Source organism: Eimeria necatrix, genomic scaffold (assembly GCF_000499385.1).
Source record: "Eimeria necatrix Houghton genomic scaffold, Enh_scaff130, whole genome shotgun sequence".
In the NCBI taxonomy this organism is placed as follows: domain Eukaryota; phylum Apicomplexa; class Conoidasida; order Eucoccidiorida; family Eimeriidae; genus Eimeria; species Eimeria necatrix.
In genome coordinates, this window is record NW_013654910.1 from 64,591 (window position 1) to 84,515 (window position 19,925).

The following is a 19,925-nucleotide window of genomic DNA, read 5'->3' on the forward strand; positions in this document are numbered from 1 at the left end:
GCCCCCCGCCAGTCGCTGGGGGGGCCCCCCTCCTCGGGGGGGGGCCCCCGCACGCTCTCCGACAGCGACGCCGAGCGGCGGCCCCGCGCTGCTGCTGCTGCTGCTGCTGCTGCTGCTGTGAACGCGGGGGGCCCCACAGTCGTCCCCAAACTCCGCAGGGGCCCCGAGTCCCGCCGAGACCCCTGGGAGTCCAGGGGAGTCTCCACTTCGAGGGCCCCCCGGAGACTGTCTCCGTGGTGGGTGGCGTGCAGAATGGCTGCTGCTGCGGCGTCCTTCGACGGCAGGCTGCGCGGGTCCGCTGCTGCTGCTGCTGCTGCTGCTGCTGCTGCTGCTGTCGACGGGTACTCCCGCGACAGCAACTCCAAGTCCTCCTCGTCCCCTGGAGACACCTGCCGCAGCGGGGTGTACATACGCCCCCGCGTTATGCGCTCCGGCCGCGGCTCCATCTTGGCAGCATTGAAGCAGCAAAAGAAGCAAAACTAATTCAGGCTGCGATGCATAGGCTAAACCTCCCGCTGCTGCTGCTGCTGCTGCTGCTCCTGCTGCTGCTGCTGCTGCTGCTGCTGCTGCAAACCGAACGGCCGGCCCAGCGGCTGCTGCTGAGCCTTCCGGGGGCCGCTGCAGCAGCTGGGGCGCAGAAGCGGTGGAGGCGGCAAAGGAAGCGCAGGAAACCGGCAGCAGCCCGCTGCAGCAGCAGCAGCAGCAGCAGCAGCGGCAGCAGCAGCAGCAGCAGCAGGGGATTGCAGAGCTGCGGGGAGGAAAAGTCAAGGGAGACAAACTTTCAAAACGAATTCATAGGAAATAAAGACAATGACAGGCGCGGCCGACAGCCAGGGGAGCTGCTAGCGCTGCTGGGGCCCCGAGGGTTGGGGTGTACGTACAGCTGAGCTTGCTAGTTTGTTGTTTGGCGTTTTGCTGCAGTTGAAAATAAAAAAGAAAAAGAGCAGCAGCAGCAGCAGCAGCAGAAAGAAAGCGAAAGCTTTTGTGGGCGGAGGCCTGGCGAGACCTGCTGCTGCGGCGAGGCAGCTGCGGTGTACGGACAGCGCGCGGAAGACCTTGCGTGAAACACTTTATTGAAATTTACTTTTTTATTATTCATTTCTACTTTTTAGAAAGAAAGGAAAGTTAAGAACAGCCCAGAGGCCTCCTGGAGTCGTGGCCCACACGCCACACTCCACCGCGCCAGAGCCATTGCCGTCTGGCGGCCGCCGACCCCCTCCCTTCCAGTTTTCTCTTGTCTTTAATTCACTTTCTAAGTCTATTAAGCATTTTAATTGCATTTTTTATTCATTTCCCTTCTTAAATGCCGTCGAAGAGCCCCTCTTGCTCCCTGTCCATTGAGCCGCAGTCGGCAGCGCCAGCCCACGCCAGTGCCTTGTGCTGTTCTTCCGTTTCTTTGCCCCCCAGCTCGACTAAAGCCAACTTTGACTCAAATTTAACATTTAATTCATAATTTAAATTTGTTTTTATTCATTTTAAACTCTTTTCTGCACTATTTGGCCACAAACGCGCAGCCAACTCGTTGCCCGCAGACAGTGAGCAGCACCCACCAGCCGCCCCGCAGTGACTGTACACCCTACGCCAAACAAGCAAGCCTGACACTCAGAAAAGCCTTTTTTGCATTTCATTTATTTTAATTTAATTAATTTGCATTACTCTTCAATGAAATAGATCCCTCCACAACAAGGCACCAGCAGCAGCACGAGCAGCAACACCAGAGCAGCCGCAGCAGCAGCAGCAACAGCAGCAGCAGCAGCAGCAGCAGCAGCAGGCCTCCCCACTTCAAGTTAGGCACATATTTATTGAACACTTGGCTCATATTTTTCCTTTTTCAACTTCATTTTGCTGCAGAGTTCTGCTGGTCGCCCTTTGCAGCTCCAAAAGCTGCCTCAGGGCCTCCCTGCTGCAGCGCCTGCAGCCACAGGGGAGGCCCCAGAAGGTCCTTAGAGCCCCCGTAGGCCCGGGGGGCCCCCTGGGGGCCCCCGGGGGCCCCCCGGGGGCCCCCTGGGGGCCCCTCTAATCGCCTTCTTCGGCTCTTTGCCACTAATGCACAGAAACGACTGGAAAATGTCATTGCAATAATGGGCAAAGGCGAGAGCCAAATTCAACTAAGTCCGGAACAAACTCATAAACAAACTCAGAGTACCTGGTCCTCACAAATCCAGAGGCAGGGGCCCCCGGGGGCCCTCTAAAACCCAGCAAGAGGGGCCCCCAGGGGCCCCTCAAAGGCCAGTAATAAAGGCATTGGGGGGCCTCTAAATCTCAGCAAGAGAGGCCCCCGGGGGGCCCCTCAAAGCCCAGGAGTAAGGCACCCCAGGGGCCCCTTTGAAACCGAATGCGAGGGGCCCTTGGGGGCCCCCACAGGCTCCCAAGTGCCCCTCTCTGGGCCCCTGGGGGCCCTTGGGGGCCCCTGGGAGCCCCTAAGGGCCCCTAAGGGCCCCTGAGGGCCCCTGGGGGCCCATGAGGGCCCCTGGGGGCCTTCTTAAATATGTTTGTAGATTCGAGCACATGCGGAGAGCCAACATAAAGAAATGAGAACAAGTCTTTGAGTGTTTGCATGCAAATAAATGCATTTAATGGACTTTGTAGATATAAATAGAATTTTAAAAAGTCCATATTTATTTCTGGAATTTGCAATGTACCCAAACGTCCATTTATAAGCAAATTATAAGCGTAAAAATGTATTTGTGAGAGGCATATAATGTGAGATAATATATTTCATTAAATGCTTTTATAAATGTGCAGTTCAGGTGATGCATGCAAAAACGGAAAAATACTTCATGCATTTGTATATATATATTTATATATATTTATACATATTTATATATATTTGTATGTATATATATATATATATTTATATATATATTTATATACATGTGTGTATTTATAATGAATATATATTTATAATGAAAATAATGTATTTTTGTAGCTTTGGCTACCTATAGTAGATATATATATATATATATGAATATGTTTGATAAGTTATGTGCGCCCTCACAATGCACGTCTAAGCACCAGACCTAACCCTAAACCCTAAACCCTAAACCCTAAACCCTAGAAAGTAGTGTGGATTGGAAAAGCCCAGCCACGCCATTTCTGTAGCCCCTTAGCCCAAGCAGCTCAGCCCTAAACCTTAGAGGTTTAGGCTGAGGGTTTGGGGGTTTGGGCTAAACTCTTTTTAGAGTTTACGCTGATAGCGGTTTGGCTGCGGGCATTTCTAGGGTTTAGGGTTTAGGGTTTAGGGTTAGGGCTTGGAGCATGCAGTAAGCAGCAAAGCGAAAGCTTCACGCAGGAGAGCAGCAGCAAAAGCTGCTGCTTTAGGGTTTAGGGTTTAGTCTAGAACCACTTCTAGCCTAAACCCTAAAATGGCTTTTAGCTTAAACCCTAAAACCACTTCTAGCCTAAACCCTAAAACCGCCTTTAGCGTAAACCCTAAAATGGCTTTTAGCCTAAACCCTAAAACCGCCTTTAGCGTAAACCCTAAAACCGCTTTTGAGGTAAACCCTAAAACCGCTTTTAGCGTAAACCCTAAAATGGCCTTTGGCCCAAACCCTAAAACAGCGTTTAGCGTAAACCCTAGAAGGGCCTTTCGGGGAAGGGCTGATGCCCCTTCGAGGGTTTTCCTTCCAGGGGGTTCAAAATGGCATTTCTGCGACAAATAAAGCTACAAGTAATAGAAATTAAATATAAATATATTTTAATATATTTGTTAATATAATATATTTGTTTTATTTATTTGATATCTAAACTTCCTACTCAGCCACTTGGGGCTTTTGAAGGCACTTCAGGTGTACGTACAGACAGCTGGGCGCAGAGGGGGGCCCTCAACTGCTGCGCAAATCGCAGCTCTGGGGGCCCCCCTCAAACTCTCCAGAACTTTAGTGCTGCATCTTCCCAAAGAGCTTCCCTGGCCAGTTCTGGGAAAAACAAAGACCATTAAAAGCCCCCAGGGGCCCTAGGGGGCCCTCAGGGGCCCCTAGGGGCCCCTGAGGCCCCCCTAGGGGCCCCCGGGGGCCCCCAGCGGGCCCTAGGGGCCGCCAGGGGGCCCCAGACGCCCCCAGAGGGCCCTGAAGGGACTCAGGGGGCCCTAAGAGCCCTTACGGGGAGCCCTGGCCAGCCTTAGCTATCCCTAGCTAGCCATGGCTAGCCGTATATGTCCCTAGCTACCCCCAGCTAGCCCCAGCTATCCCTAGCTAGCCATAGCTAGCCGTAGCTAGCCACTACATTGCGCCCTAAGCCACGCAGCACCGAACTTTCCAGCCGCTCGCGGCCGCTAGCCGTCATCCGCAGGGGCCCTCAGGGACTTCAGGGGCCCCCAGGGGCCCCCAGGGGCCCCCAGGGGCCCCCAAGGGTACCCAGGGGCCCCCAGGGGGCCCTTGGGGCCCCCAAGGGGCCCCAGGGGCCTTGGGGAATGCGGCGAGGCCTCTAGGCTGTGTGTGGGGCCCCGAGGGGCCCCGCAGCTGAGTAAGTGACCCGCAGCAGCAGATTTGCTGCTGCTGCCGGGTGCATGCACTTGTGGGGCCCCCTGCGGGCGTCTCGCGTTTATCTGTTTCTTTTTGCAAAATAAAAAGTAAATTATTATTTTTAAATATGCTGGAAAGGGTGCAATGCACTGAAGTTGTTGCTTTTCCGGCAGCGGCTGCTGCTGCGGCCTGGGAGCCCGCGTTGCATGCACAGCAGCAGCAGTTGCTGCAGCAGCAGCAGCAGCAGCAGCAGCACTAGGACGTTCTCTGTGTTGCTTTTTTCCACCGTTTTAAAGACAAACAGGAAAGAAGGACATCAGGGTTTTCTTTAGTTTTATTTATTTGCTGTTTTGTCCCCCTTGGCTGCTGCTGCTCCAGCTCGCAGCACAGATCCCTGAGAGCAGCAAAAAAAAAATATTTTTTCTTTTTCGAAGTTTTAAAAAAGAAGCTCACACCACTGCAGCCGGCGTTTTGAGCACTTGAGATCCCAGCTGAGCAGCAGCAGCAGCAGCAGCAGCAGCAGCGACACCAGCAGCAGCAGCAGCAGCAGCAGCTGCAGCGACACCCGCAGCAGCAGCAGCAGCAGCAGCAACACCCGCAGCAGCAGCAGCAGCAGCAGCCACCAGCCGCAGAGCCCCAGCAGCACGCAGGATGGACGGGGGGGCCCCCGGGGGGGCCCCTGGGGGGGCCCCCGGGGGGGCCCCCGGGGGGGCCCCCGGGGGGGCCCCCGGGCACTGCGCGTTTCAGCTGTGGGTGGGAAATGTGCCATTTGATGCTTCGGAAAATGAATTGAAAAATGCCTTATCTGTTGCAGGTCGAGTGCTGGGGGTGCGGGTTAAGTATGACGCAGAGTCGGGTGAGCTGGCTAGCTAGCTAGCTAGCTAGCTAGCTAGCTAGCTGGCTAGCTGGCTGGCTGGCTGGCTGGCTAGCTGGCTAGCTGGGGGATAGCTGGGGGATAGCTGCGGGGTAGCTGCGGGGTGGCTGCGGGGTGGCTGCGGGGTAGATGCTGGCTAGCTGCTGGCTAGCTGCTGGCTAGCTAGCTAGCGAGCCAGAGTGCAGAGCAGCTGAGGGGCAGCTAGCTGCGTGGCTAGCTAGCCAGCTGCGTGGCTAGCTAGCTAGCTGCGTGGCTGGCTAGCTAGCTGCCGAGTTTTGTGCCCGCCACTAGCTGAGCTAGCTAGCTGCACTTCAAGCCAGCCAGCTAGCCAGCCAGCTAGCTAGCTGGCTGGCTAGCTGGCTACCTAGCTGGCTAGCTAGCTAGCTGTCTAGCTGGCTAGCTCGGTGTTGGAGGGGCCGAGTTGCTGTGCTGCTGCTGCTGCTGCTGCTGCTGCTGCTGCTGCAGGCCACTCGAAGGGCTTTGGGTTTGTGGACTTCCCAGACCTGGAGAGCTGTTTGCTGCTGCTGCAGCAGCAGCAGCAGCAGCCCATTGAGCTGCGCGGGCGGAAGCTGAAGCTGGACTGGGCCACAGCAGAGCTCAGAGAGCTCTACGGCAATCCGGCGCAGCAGCAAACTGCTGCAGCAGCTCGTCCCACCAAAGAAGGCAAGTGTGCTGCTGCTGCTGCTGCTGCTGCTGCTGCTGCTGCTGCTGCTGCTGGGGCTGTTGCTGCTGCTGCTGCTGGGGCTGTTGCTGCTGCTGCTGCTGGCGGGGGCGTTGCTGCTGCTGCTCGTGGTGCTTGTGGCGCTGCTGCTGCGCGTGGCGGCGGTGGCGCTCGTGCTTGTTGCGTTGCTGCTGCTGCTGCTGCTGCTGCTGCTGCTGCTGCTGCTGCTGTGGTGCTGCACGCGGCGGATTTGTTGCTGCTGGCGCTGCAGCAGCCGCTGCTGCGGGTGTTCACTTTCTGGAGGCGTTGCTGCCGCTGCAGTTTCTGCTGCTGGCAACATTGCTGTTGCTGCTGCTGCTGCTGCTGCTGCTGCTGCTTCAGGAGGGCGTTCGGGCGGGAAGCAGGAGGCGCGCGGGAGCAAGGGGAGGCTGACAGGTGCAGCAGCAGCAGCAGCAGCTGCTGCTGCTGCGCTGCCGGGGCGGGACGGAGGCGCTGCTGCTGCTGCTGCTGCTTCGCTCATGGGCTACGCCCCCTCAGACCCTTTTGCTGCTGCTCCCGGGGCTTTGCCTTCCTTCATTTGCGAGTTCATGCAGTGTCTGTCCACCTCGCAGCTGCTGCAGCTGCTGCACTTGCTGCAGCAGCTCGCGCTGCAGCAGCCTTTTGGCTGCCGCCGCCTCCTCACAGACAATCCTTCTTTGACTTATGCTTTAGTCTTTGCCATGTATTTGGTGGGGTCCGTCAGCAGCAAAGAGCTCACTGCAGCAGAAGCAGAGGCGCAGCAGCACAAGCAGCAGCAGCAGCAGCAGCAGCAGCAGCAGCAGCAGCAGCAGCAGTTGGTGGCTACTTTTGACGCGCTCAAGAGGCTGCCCGAGTTCGAGCGGCAGCAGCTGCAGCGCAACAGGGAGGAAAGGCAGCAGCAGCTTAAAGCAGCAAACTTGCTGCCGCCGCGCCGCGAGTCCAGCGTGGCGCCTAGCAGCAGCAGCAGCAGCAGCAGCAGCAGCAGCAGCACAGCTGCAACCACTGCAGCAACGGTGACCCCGCCGCAGCCGCAGCAGCAACAGATGCAGCCGCAGCAACAGCACCATCTGCAGCAGCCGCAACACCAGCTGCAGCAGCAGCAACACCAGCTGCAGCAGCAGCAGCAACAGATGCAGCAGCAGCAACAGATGCAGCAGCAGCAACAGATGCAGCACCAGCTGCAGCAGCAGCAGCACATGCAGCAGCAGCAGCAGATGCAACACCAGCAGCTTCAGCAGCAGCAGCACATGCAGCAGCAGCAACAGATGCAGCAGCAGCAGCAGCTGCAGCAGCAGCAGCTGCAGCAACAGCAACAGCTGCAGCAGCCGCAACAGATGCAGCAGCCGCAACAGCTGCAGCAGCAGCAGCAGATGCAGCAGCAGCCACGGATGCAGCAGCCGCTGCATCAGCAGCAGCCGCAGCAGCAGCTGCTGCTGCAGCCTACCCCTTCCGTCGCAGGCCACATGCCTGCTGCTGCTCTCGTCAACGGGCCCGTTGCTGTCGACACAGCGCTAGCAGCAGCTCAAGCAACAGCAGCAGCAGCAGCAGCAGCAGCAGCAGGAGGCCTCAGTGTACATACACCCGGGCGCTGGTCCGCGCCAGCTCCACTGGGCTCTATGATGCTGCAGCAGACAAGTGTGGGGCCCCAGGGCCCCACACAAATGGGCCTGAGGGCCCCTGAGGGGCCCCTATTAGCTGCGGGAGTTCCTGCTGCTGCTGCTCATGCTGCTGCTCCTGCTGCTGTTGCTGCTGCTGCTCGGCCGCCGGCAGCGCAGCCATCGCCGGCTGCTGCTGCAGTGCCCACTGCTGCGTCTGCCCCTGCCGCAGCAGCACCAGCTGCTGCAGCAGCCCCAGCAGCGGGAGGGGCCCCAGCAGCAGCAGCAGCACCCATGTCCGGGGATGCTGCTGCTGCTGCTGCTGCTGCAGGGGCCCCCGGGGGCCCCCAGGGGGCCCCCTCGCGCCAGTGGGCTGCTGCTTCGAAAGCAGCACCTGGGGCAATGCCGCTGCTGCAGGGCCCCCGGCCCCTTGTGAGTCCGCAGCAGGGGGCCCCCGTGCCGTGTGTGGGGGCCCCACAGCAGCAGCCAGCTGCTGCTGCTGCTGCTGCTGCTGCTGCTGCTGCTGCTCGCCCCGCCGAAGCAGCGGGCGGCCTGCCAGGTGAGCTGCTGCTGTTATTCGTCGGCCCCAGGTGGATTGTTTCATTTATTTTGTTTTTTGTTTATTTTGTTTTTTATTTTGTTTTTTATTTTATTTTTATTTATTTCTTTTCTGTTTTTGTTTTAATTTAATTTGCCTTTTTTCTCTTGTGCTTCGCGCTGCAGCAAACAGGCCGCAGCCGTCTCACCCCGCTTGGGAAGTGCCCCCAGCAGCTGCTGCTTTAGTGGGTGAGTTGCTGCTGCACCCGCTGCTGCTGCTGCTGCTGCTGCTGCTGTTGCTGCTGTTGCTGTTGCTGCTGCTGTTGCTGCTGTGCCACGGGCTGCTTTCTCTGTGTCTCTTCATTGGGCGTTCAGATGAAGTTGTGAAGGTTCCTTCAATGTTGAGCAAGTAGGCCAAACCCTAAACCCTAGCTCAAACCCTAAACCCTAGCTCAAACCCTAAACCCTAGTTCAAACTCCAAGCCCTAGCGCGAAACCCTAGCTAAAACCCTATAGCTCAGTAAACCCTAGAACGGCATCCCGAGCCTTAGATCTGAAGATTAAACCCTAACCTCAAATCTCAAAACCCTAGCCTTAGCTCTAAACCCTAAACCCTAGATCTAAACCCTAAACCCTAGCTCTAATGCCTCGGGAGCCACGCAGCCCGTGGCCTGGCTTACAGAGGCACTGTGGCGGGCCGCATGCGCCTGCTGCTGCTGCTGCTGCTGCTGCGGCCACTGCTGCTGTTTGTGCTGCTGCTGCTGCTGCTGCAGCATTTTGAACTCCACCCCAAGCCGCATGGCCGCGTGGACCCCAGAGCAGCGCCGGCAAGTGCTGTCTCTTCAATCTGTAGGCGTTTAGGGTTTAGGGTTTAGGGTTTAGGGTTTAGGGTTTAAGGCATGCGGCTTATTTCTGTAGCATCGCTGGTCTCACGTCAGCCAGAGTCCACGGTCTAGGGTCTAGGGTTTAGGGTTTAGGGTTTGTTGCAGTTGCTGCTGCTTCTTTGCTGCAGGCACTGCTGCGTCGGGGCTACCGCGTTGCTATGTGAGGCCCAGGGGGCCCCTTGGGGGCCCCCTGGGCCCCTCACTTTGGGTACTACTGCGGACTCCTGCATGGAGAGGAGGCATAAGGGTTTAAAAGCCAAAAGGGGGCCCCCTGGGGGCCCCCAGGGGGCCCCCAGGGGCCCCCCAGGCTCTCTTAGAGCCCTAGGGGCCCCTAGGGGGCCCTAGGGGCCCTCCTGGGGGCCCCAGGGGGCCCCCGGGGAGGCCCCGTTTTGCCCCGGGGGGCCCCCAGGGGGCCCCCCTCTCTGCTGCTGCTGCTGCGTGAGCTGCATGCGGAGTGGTGCATGAGTGGCGCTGCAGCGCATGCAGGACGGGGTGTACGAACACCTGGTTCGAGGGTTTGTTTGTGGCTTTGTGTCTCTTTGTGTCTTTTTGTGGTTTTCGTGTTTTTATTTGCTGCTGGAGAGTTCGCTGCAGCGAGCTGGCGAGGCCACCAGGTGTACAGACACCCGAACCCCACAAAACCCCACAACGGACCTGGGGCCGGTCTTTGGCCCGAAAGACAAGAAAACAGACTCTAAACCCTAAACCCTAAACCCTAAACCCTAGATGCAAAGTCCTAAACCCTGAACAGTGGACACCGACTGCTCGCCGGATGCTGCGCGCGGCAAGCTAGGGCTAGGGTTTCCGGGCTTTCCTTTTAGGGTTTAGGGTTTGAGCGCTAGGGTTTAGGGTTTAGTCTTAAGCCTCTGCATGCAGAGGGCCCCAGCGGGGCCCCGGGCATATTTGCCTAAGCAGACACGGGGACAAACCCCCCAGGGAGCAAAACAGCTAAATTAGGGTTTAGGGTTTGGCTAGCTGCCGCGGGGCCAAGCCTGCTGCCGCGCGCCCGCAGGAATGCTGCTGCGGCTCTGCTGCTGCGGAGAGCCCCGCTGGGGGCCCCTAGGGGGCCCAAGATGGGCTTGAGTTCACTATATAGGCTAAGAGGGAGTTCTCATCACTTTAAAAGTTTTAAAGTTCTTAAAAACTGGAAGAGTTGGCGAAAAATGGATGTTTTGTTGGCTGGAGTTTGCCGGGATAGGGTGGCGTGGGCGTTTGGAGTGTACGTACAGCTGAGCCGCTGCTGCGGTGTCACTGCAGCTCGCGCGGGAAGCCGCGGGAAAGCCCCAAAAGTGTCGAGAGCTTTTTGCATGCAAGTTTTGGGAAAAGTGAGGAGTTTGGATTTGCTGCAGCAGCAGCAGCAGCAGCAGCAGCAAATTGGAGGTTCAAAGTGCTGCAGCAGCAGCGGCGGTGTGCCCGCGCGGGTGGCGCGGCGGGGCGGTGGTGTCAGTGCCTCGGAGTTGGGGGAGAGTTTGCGGAATTGAATTTAAATTGGAAAATAAATGCGAATTTTAAATTTTAAAAACGAAATGAAAAAGAAAAAATAGATTTAAAACTATCTGCAAGCAGGAAAGGCTGCAGCAGCCTCGGGCTTCGGGGCTGCTGCTGGCAGCCCCAGAGCCGGCGCGAGTTGGCTCTTTTGGACTTTGCTTCCTTGCAAGTTGCTGCTGCTTTTTGCAAAAGAAAAGTTTTCCTTTTCCGCAAAAGTCTTGTCGATTTGTTGGTTTTGTTTTTGTTTTGTTGGGAGGTCCGCTGTACATACACCACACAGCCGCAAGGCAGCAGCGAGCAGCGCGCGCGGGCTTGCTGCTGCTGCTGCTGCTGCTGCTCTCTCCGCTGCTGCAGCAGCTCTCTTGGCCATTGAGTTGTTTATATCTTTTATTTCCCCTTCTTTGTCCATTTTTTATTTTCTGCAGAGCCCGCGAGCTCTCCGGGTCCGCGCAGATTGTCTGCGCCCTCAAGTCCCGCCAAACCCTCACCCGAACCCTAAACCCTAAATCCTAAACCCTAAACCCTAAACCCTTTTGCTGCGCAGTGCATGCGCCTGGCTGCTGCTGCTTCCCGGCACCATGGGCGCATCAGCGGCTCCCGTGGAGTGTACGTACACCTCGTACCTTCACCGCCTCATTCTCGTCTATCAGCTCATAAGTCAAGACGAGGCCCTTCCGGGTTTGTTGAGTGCCCACGGGGGCCCCCAGGGGTTGGGGGCCCCCCTGGGGGCCCCCCTGCAGCAGCAGGGGGCCCCCCTGGGGGCCCCCCTGCAGCAGCAGGGGGCCTCCTGCCGGCTGTGCGACTCGCAGTTGCATGCGCGGGCGGTTGCGGACGTTTCGGCCCTCAAGGCTCACCTGCTCTCTCCTTCAGCAGCAGCAGCTGCTGCTCCTGCTGCTGCCGCTGCAGCAGCAGCAGCAGCAGCAGACAGTGGCGAGTCTGCTGCTGCTGCTGCTGCGAGCTGGAGGCCCAAGGAGGACCCTGGGGGCCCCCCTGGGGGGGCCCCCGAGGGCCCCCTGAGCACAGCTTGCCCGAGCACTGCTGCGAGCACAACTGACGAGGTGTCTGGGGAGTCGGAGCGGGTGGCGCCTCTGGACTCGTCTGCTGCAGCAGCAGCAGCAGGAACAGCAGCAGCAGCAGCAGCAGCAGCAGCAGCAGCAGCAGCAGCAGCAGCGTCCCGGGAGCCGTTGATATTCGTGTACGACCCGTCGACGGGCCGGGCGGTGCCTCGTCCGGAAGGGCTGTGGTCGCCTTCCCCGGCCGCCGCTGCTGCTGCTGCTGCTGCTGCTGCTGCTGCTGCTGCAGCACCAGCAGCAGCAGCAGCAGCAGGCCGCGTGTACGTGGACGGGGTGTTTGACCTGCTGCACTCGGGCCACTTCAACGCCTTTCGACAAGCCCGAAGTCTGGGGACTTGTCTGGTAGTTGGGGTCAACGGAGACGCAGAAACAGCAGCAGCAAAAGGGTCTTGTCCGATATATTCAGCAGCAGAAAGAGCGGAGATGGTTAGCTGCTGCAGGTGGGTCGATGAAGTTGTTCTTAATACTCCTTATGCTGTTTCCACTTTGCTGCTGGACGTGCTGCGCTGCGCTGCTGCTGCTCACGGCGACGACGCAGCAGCAGACGCAGCAGGCCGGGACGCCTACGCGGGGCCTCGTGCTGCAGGCCGGCTGCGGCTGTTTCGCCGCACGGAGGGCGTCAGCAGCAGCAGACTCACCAAGCGCCTTCTTGCTGCTGCTGCTGCTGCTGAGGGGGAGGCAGCAGCAGCAGCTGCTGCAGCAGCTGCAGCAGCAGCAGACGCCCAAGGCGCAGCAAGCGCCAGCGACGGGCGACCCGGGGACGCCCCGGGAGGCCCCCTGCTGCAGCAGCAGCTGCAGCAGCAGCAGCAGCAGCAGCAGCAGCAGCAGCAGCAGCAGGAGGGGGAGGAGGGGAGGCGGAGGGAGGGGGAGTGGAACTTGTTCATGTCTTCGAAAAGACTCGCGCAGTTCATCGGAAGTCCCAAAAAAGCAAAACCTGGAGACAAAGTCGTTTATGTCGACGGCTCCTTCGACGTCCTACACGGTCTGTACAGACACTTGCAGTGTACAGACACCCCAGGGTGTATAGGCACCTCAGCTGTACAGACACCCCACACAGTGTACAGACACTTGGAGTGTACAGACACCCCACGGTGTACAGACACCCCACAGAGTGTACAGACACTTGGAGTGTACAGACACCTCAAAGTGTACAGACACCCCACGGAGTGTACAGACACCGCAGGGTGTATAGGCACCCCACGGAGTGTACAGACACTTGGAGTGTACAGACACCTCAGAGTGTACAGACACCCCACGGAGTGTACAGACACCGCAGCTGTACAGACACCCCACGGAGTGTACAGACACCCCACAGAGTGTATACAGACACTTGGAGTATACAGACACCGCAGGGTGTATAGGCACCTCGGGGTGTACAGACACCTCAGCTGTACAGACACCCCACGGAGTGTAGAGACACCTCAGCTGTACAGACACCCCACAGTGTACAGACACCCCACAGTGTACAGACACCTCAGCTGTACAGACACTTGGAGTGTATAGACACCCCACAGAGTGTACAGACACCTCGGAGTGTACAGACACCCCAGCTGTACAGACACCCCACAGAGTGTACAGACACCCCACAATTTGTGTAGACATCGAACACTTTGCACAGACACCTCTCAGGGTGTACAGACACCCCACAGAGTGTACTGACACCCCACAGAGTGTACTGACACCCCACACTTTGCCACTCACTGTACAGACACCCCACAAAGTGTACAGACACCCCACAAGGTGTACAGACACCCCACAAAGTGTACAGACACCCCACATAGTGTACAGACACCCCACGAAGTGTACAGACACCCCACAGAGTGTACAGACACCCCACAGAGTGTACAGACACCCCAAATGCAGTGTACAGACACCCCACGAAGTGTACAGACACCCCACACCCCACTCTCGTAGCCAGTGTACAGACACCCCAGTGGACATACACTCCAGACCCCACAGAACCACTGAGAGCCAGTGGACAGAGAGGTGGAGATTGATTTGCTGCTGCTGCTGCTGCTGCTGCTGCTGCTGCAGTTGGCCACGTTCGAATTCTTAAACTCGCCAAGGAGATGGGGGACTATTTAATTGTTGGCGTGCACGGTGAGCTCATCTGCTGCTGCTGCTGCTGCTGCTGCTTCTGCTGCTCGTTTGGTGCTGCTTACGCGACCTCATCTGCTGCAGCTCTTCTGCTGCTGCTGCTCATCTGCTGCTGCTGCTGCTAATCTGCTGCTGCTGCAGATGACGCCACAGTGGCTTCTGTAAAGGGCCCAGGCTTCCCGGTGATGAGCTTGAACGAGAGGGCCCTCAACGTTTTGGGTAAGCTACCAGCAGCAACAGCAGCAGCAACAGCAGCAGCAGCAGCAGCAGCAACAGTAATAGCAGCAGCAGCAGCGGGCATTGTGTCTGCTGCTTAGTCTCCTGTCTGTCCCTTTATTAGCTTTGAACTGGAGTCGCCTAGAGCTGGACCGCCACAGCCGGACCGCGCCCTCCACCGCCTCTGCTGCTGTGCTGCTGCTGCTGCTGCTGCTGCTGCTGCTGCTGCTGCTGCAGCGCTGCGGATGGTGGACGAAGTGATAATAGGGGCCCCCTGGAATATCCCCAAGTACTTGTTGGACATGTTTAAGATTCAGTTGGTGGTGCGGGGCACGCGGATTGACTGCACGGGGGGAGGGCCCCCCGCTGCTGCTGCTGCTGCTGCAGCAGCAGCAGCAGCAGCAAACGAAGAAGACCCCTACAAAGTCCCTAAAGCCCTCGGCATTTACCGAGAAGCAGAAACCTTTTCCAACTGGACCACCAAGGAATTGGTGTCTCGCGTTTTGAAGAACAGGCAGGCCTTGAGTGCCTCTCTCATCCGCAGGCACGCCAAACCCTAAACCCTAAACCCTAAACCCTAAACCCTAGGCGGGCCAGCGGCGGGCCTGCCCGCTGCTGCTGCTGCTGCTGCTGCTGCTGCTGCCGGGCGCTAGGGGGGGTGCTGGGCAGCTGGCTGCGTGCAGGCGCCTGCATGCGGGGCCCCACGTCACTTGCTGCTGCTGCTGCTGCTGCTGCTGCTGCTGCTGTTTGCTGCTGCTTCAGGGAACAAAAAGAATTAAACTTTTGGCAAACTTCGGAGGGCCAACCCTCCAGCCTCACAGCAGAACTTTGAGGCCAACTGGCGCCCCACAGGGCCCCCAAATTGCCTCAAATGAGCGCACACGAGGGGCCCCCAGGGGCCCCCCAGGGGGCCCCTTAGGGGCCCCCCAGGGGGGCCCCAGGGGCCCCCCTGGGGCCCCCCAAGATGAGGGGCCCCAAGGGCCCCTAAGGGGCCCTAAGGGTCCCAAGGGGCCCCCAGATTGGAGGGGCCCCAAGCGGCCCCCATCCCCTAGGGGCCCAGAGGGTCCCAGAGGGGCCCCCAAGGGGCCCCCAAGGGGTACCCGGGGGGTATCAGGGGCCCCCATACACGAGGGGCCCCCAGGGCCCGAGAGGGGCCCCCCTGCAGCGAGGCCCTTCGCTGCAGGGGCCCCCGGGGGGCCCCCGGGGGGCCCCCAAGGGGCCCCCGGATGTTCTTGAAAGTGCTTTAGTTCAGTTAGTTGTAAGTTTGCAGTTCTTGTTGCACTATTAAATTGATTTCCGCTTTCTTGAGGGGGCTTGGGGGCCCCCCGGGGGCCCCCGGGGCCCTCATTTGTCACCAAGCAGCAGCTTGCGGGGAGAGACGAGGTGCCCCTGCAGGCTGCAACGGGAGCGCAGCTGCTGCTGCTGCTGCTGCAGCTGCTGCTGCTGCAGCTGCTGCTGCTGCTGCTGCTGCAGCTGCTTCGCTCTTAGGGTTGGCGCTTTTTTTTGTGGACAAAGCTGCAGCGCTCGAGCTGCCGAGACAGTTGAGAAACTGCCGAGACACCCGAACGGCGTAGAGCCACTTTAGCTGCCTAATGAGCTGTCTGTACACCCCAGGGCCTGCAACACCCCACACAGCAGCAGCAGCAGCAGCAGCAGCAAAGCAGCAGAGGTGTCTGGACCCCTCTGCTGCCTTGCTGCTGCTGCTGTGCTGCGCCTGCTGCCGCCTGTGTGCTGCTGCAGCGGCTTGGGAGGGGGAGCTGAACTGCTGCTGCTGCAGCAGGTGCGGAGAAGGAGCTACAGTGCTGCTCCGCAGCTGCTGCTGCTGCTGCAGCTGCGGAGAAGGAGCTGCAGTGCTGCTCCCCAGCTGCTGCTGCTGCTGCTGCTGCAGCAGCTGCAGAGGAGAAGCTGAGTTGCTGCTTCCTAGGAGCAGACAAAGTGAGTGAACTAAAGGCTTTCTTCTCGTGCTGCAGTTCGAGCTAAACTAGTTTGCTGCAGTGCTGCTGCGCGGCGGCGCTGGGCTCTGCCGGTTCTGGGGCTATTATCGCTAGACGGAGCAGCAATTAAAGGCAATAAAAGACTAAAATAAAACAAAATAACAATTTAAATAAAAGAAAAGAACTAAATGGAGCAGCAGCTGCGAATGGCTCCGTGCAGCCGCGCCACCCGCAGCAACTGCTGCTGCAGTTCGCCGCGGCGGCGCTGCGCTGCTGCTGCAGACAACTCGCCCGCTCTGCGGCCTTAAAAACTAAAAAGATTCTTTTGAAAAGTCCAGAAAAGAAAAAGTGGAAAGGCAATAGTGGGAAATCGAGAAGCAGCAGTGGCGCAGGAGGTGTACGTTGACTGTGAATCGAAGCTGATCGACGGCGCTCTCAGGCGCCGCCATTGGCCTTTCCCGCGGCTCTCCGCGGGCTTTAAAGCGATAAAGCTTTAAATTAAATACTTTGTAAAGTAAAAACTCGAAAAAGAATTAAAAAGAACAATGACTTCTGTGCAAATTGGCGGGAGAAACAGCCCCAACAGCGACTCCCGTTCGACGCGGCGCCCAGGCTCTTTCGCTCGGGCTTTAAGCTCTGCCCTTCTTTCTTTTCGCCGTTTTGCCGCAATTTAAAATATAATTGGGAATAAAAACGCGAAAAAAGACAAAATAATAAAATCTGCGCTTTGAACTGCAGCGGAGATCTCCGCAGCAGCTGTTGCTGCTGCCCCGGGGAGCGCAGGCTAGCGGCCCTTCTGCTGGCTCCCCAGCCTCTGCAGCAAGCTGCGCCTCCAGCGACTTCTGCTGCAGCTTTTTATTGTTCTTTGCAATTAATAATATCCTTAATGTCTGCTGGAGAGGCTGGAGGGCTTCGCTCGCCCGCCAGTGGCCCCTGAGCAGCCCCGGAGCAGCAGCAGCAGCAGCACCGCCCGCAGCAGCGCCGCAGCAGCAGCAGCAGCAGCAGCAGCCTGCAGCAAACCCCCGCCCGAGCCCTCGCCGCTGCCGCTGCTGCGCGCGCCCAGTGTCTCTGCTGCAGCGGCCCCCGCTGCTGCTGCTGCGCCGCTGCTGCTGCGCTGCCGCTGCTGCTGCTGCTGCTGCTGCTGCTGCACCCCCCCAACCCCAGGTGTACATACACCCCCCAGCAGCGCTCCCTACACCCCAGAGGCCCCAGGGCATGCCTGGGGCCCCTAAGCCATGGGGGCCCCCAGCCCTGCTGCTGCCCATCTTGTCTTAACTGCTGCGCTGCTGGGGTTTTGTCTTTTCCTCTGGCTGGCTCTCCCGCGGCTGTGGCTGGGGGCCCTCGAGCTGTCCTTTGGGGGCCCCCCGGCCCCCGGGGGGGCCCCCCCGGTCGGGGGGCCCCGGGGGCCCCGGAGGACCTGGGGGCCCCCGGGGGCCCCCAGGAGGACTTGGGGCCCAGTCTTTTGTCTCAGATTGAGGACTTGTTGGACATGTCTTTGGCAGACCGCATCAAAGCAGCAGCAGCAGGTCAAGGGTACTTGGGGGCCCCTGGGGGCCCCGGGGGCCCCTTCGCTTTGCTGCCCCCCGACTTCACCTTCGGGGGCGCGGGGCTGCAGCACTTGGGGCCCCTGGGGCCCCTGGGGGCCCTGGGGGCCCTGGGGCCCCTGGGGCCCCTGGGGGCCCCCCTGCAGGGGGCCCCCCTGGGGCCCCTGCAGGCGCTGCTGCAGCAGCAGCCCCCCCCCGAGGAGGGGCCCCCCGAGGGGGGCCCCCCCGAGGGGGTATCTGAGGAGGCCCTGGACGACAGCACTTACGGGGAAGACCTTTTCTGGGGCCCCGGGGGGGCCCCCTTGGGGGCCCCCCCGGGGCCCCCCATGGGGGCCCCCGAGGGGGGCCCCCAGGGGGCCCCCGAGGAGTGGGGGGGCCCCCTGCTGGCAGCTGGGGCTGAAGAAAGGCGCCTAGCTGATGAGAAGTACCCTCGGCTTGGGTCTCCCCCAAGGGGGGCCCCCCGGGGCCTGGGCCTGGGGGGGGCCCCCAGCCCAGTACCCTACAACGGGGAGGCCCTCATGGGGCCCCAGCTGCAGCAGCAGCAGCAGCAGCAGCAGCAGCAGCAGGCGGAGCAGCAGCAGGACGAACTGCAAAGTGTGTACGGCCCGGCGCTGCCAAACGCAGGGGTAAGCGAGACCCCAGTCGCGCTGCTGCTGCTGCAGCAGCAGCAGCAGCAGCTGCTGCTGCTGCTGCAGCAGCTGCTGCTGCTGCTGCAGTGTGTGTCTTAGTGCAGAAGCAGTGTTTAGGATCTCTGGGGACTTGTTAATTAATTCCTGTGTTGCTGCTCTTGTGCTGCTGCTGCTGCAGAATGCCCCACTAAAAGAGTACCTGGGGGCCCCCACGGGGGCCCCCAGTGCTGTGGGGGCCCCTGTTTGGGGGGCCCCCCGGTCAGTGCCTGGGAGTGTTGTGGGTTTAGGGTCTTGGGGGGGTGAGTCCCTGGGGCGGGGGCCCCCCCAGGGGGCCCCCCAAGGGGCCCCCCAGGGGGCCCCCCAGGGGGGCCCCCCGGGGGCCCCCCAGGGGTCCCCCCAGAGCCCAGCCCGGGGCCCCTCCCAGGGCGGGGCTGCCGCTTCCCAGGGCCAGGCGCTTCCCCAGGGGGGCCCCCAGGGGCCCCACCAGGGGGGCCCCCAGGGGCCCCACCAGGGGGGCCCCCAGGGGGGCCCCCAGGGGGGCCCCCAGGGGCCCCTGCCGTACGGGCCGAGGGGCCCCAGGGCCCCTCATGAGTTCTACGCAGAGAGCAAAAGGGCCCCCCAGGTCAGGGGCCTGCGGTGGTCGCCGGACCCGCGGGTGCTGCAGCCGGAGCTGCTGAAGGAGTTGGTGAGGGAAACTGTGCCCCCGGAGCTTTCCAAAGAAAGGGTATGTTATTAAAATAGGATTTGCTGTTTTTTGGGGTCATTTTGATGGGTTTTGTCCGGGGTTTCCCGCGGTTTCGCTGCTGCTGCTGCTGCTGCTGCTACTGCTGCTGCTGCTGCTGCTGCTGCTGCTGCTGCTGGGCGGTCTGCAGCGCTGCATGCACGCATTCCCGGGCGGCTGCGGCTTTAATTTCTTTTCTTTTTGATTTGTATTTTATTTTTTAATTTTTAAATTCCTTTTTGTATTCCGCAAAGCCCAAACTGGGGCTGAGGCGCGGCTCGGGCGCGCTGCTGCGCCTCGGGCGCGCGCGGGCGCCTCGTGCATGCAGAACTGGTTCTGCAGGGCTGACTGCGCGAAGTGGCCGCGTAAATGCGGAATTAATAATTTAAATATAAATATTTTTAAAAAATAAATATTAATGGCATTTTAATTTCTTTTTTATCTCCAGATTTGCGCGCTTTAGCCAGTTTCCCCCGCCGCTCTTGCACGCAGCGAGAGAGCGCTGCGCCCGTGCGCAGCCTCCCCTCCCCCGCTGCCTTCCACCACTCCTCCTCCTGCTGCTGCTGCTGCTGCTGCTGCTGCTGCTGCTGCTGCTGCTGCTGCTGCTGCTGCTGCTGCAGGCGCTCTGGAGGGACGCGTACGGCTTCAACAAAGAAGTTATAGTGACAAGTGCTGCCAGGCGGGGCGGGCGAATGCGAATAATGTTTTTGGACGTTTTGGGCGCAGGAGGCATAGGCGTGGTTTTGTCGGTGAGCCAAACCCTAAACCCTAAACCCTAAACCCTAAACCCTAAACCCTAAACCCGCAAGCCGCCCTGCCAGCTGCTGCAGCTTTCCCCCTGCCCTCCTTCACGAGCGTCTGCTCCGCGCACGCGCCCCACGCCGCTGCCTCCCCTGCCGCTGCCGCTGCTGCTGCTGCTGCCGCTGCTGCTGCTGCTGCTGCTGCTGCTGCTGCTGCTGCAGGCAGTGGACCTCTCCAGCAAGCGGCGGATAGCAGTCAAAGTCTGCAGGCTGCGCAGCCGCAGCAGAAGGGGCCCCCAGTATGACCAAGACGTGCTGAAGCGGAGAGTGCAGCAGGAGATTTCGCTGTGGAAATACGTGCCCCCGGCCCTCGACGTGCAGCAGTGGTTAGGGTTTAGGGTTTAGGGTTTAGGGTTTAGGGTTTAGGGTTTGGGGGAGGGGGAGGGGGAGG

The 19,925-nt window shown here is 59.7% G+C and overlaps 4 protein-coding genes across 4 annotated transcripts in view; 3 read left to right on the plus strand and 1 right to left on the minus strand.

Annotated features, from left to right (window-relative positions):
- ENH_00010500 (EF hand family protein, related) overlaps positions 1–446 on the minus strand; it is a gene marked incomplete at both ends in the record, with an annotated part of 2,277 nt that extends 1,831 nt beyond the window's left edge. The window contains 1 exon segment of the mRNA XM_013584200.1: positions 3–446. Coding sequence (XP_013439654.1) covers positions 3–446 — 444 coding nt within the window.
- A 7,567-nt stretch (positions 447–8,013) lies between these two features.
- Positions 8,014–8,561, plus strand: ENH_00010510 (mRNA processing protein, putative; the record flags this gene model as incomplete). The annotated part of the gene is made up of 3 exons (XM_013584201.1): positions 8,014–8,170; positions 8,335–8,397; positions 8,524–8,561. 3 exons carry the CDS (start codon positions 8,014–8,016, stop codon positions 8,559–8,561), a joined length of 258 nt encoding a protein of 85 aa, XP_013439655.1.
- A 2,537-nt stretch (positions 8,562–11,098) lies between these two features.
- ENH_00010520 (phosphoethanolamine cytidylyltransferase, putative) lies at positions 11,099–14,466 on the plus strand (the record flags this gene model as incomplete). The annotated part of the gene is made up of 4 exons (XM_013584202.1): positions 11,099–12,575; positions 13,628–13,693; positions 13,832–13,909; positions 14,144–14,466. 4 exons carry the CDS (start codon positions 11,099–11,101, stop codon positions 14,464–14,466), a joined length of 1,944 nt encoding a protein of 647 aa, XP_013439656.1.
- A 2,863-nt stretch (positions 14,467–17,329) lies between these two features.
- Positions 17,330–19,879, plus strand: ENH_00010530 (Rhoptry kinase family protein ROP21, putative; the record flags this gene model as incomplete). Its single annotated transcript, XM_013584203.1, has 4 exons — positions 17,330–18,010; positions 18,192–18,737; positions 19,355–19,483; positions 19,697–19,879. The coding sequence occupies 4 exons, from the start codon at positions 17,330–17,332 to the stop codon at positions 19,877–19,879; spliced, it is 1,539 nt and encodes a 512-aa protein (XP_013439657.1).
- Between the last annotated feature and the right edge of the window lie 46 nt (positions 19,880–19,925).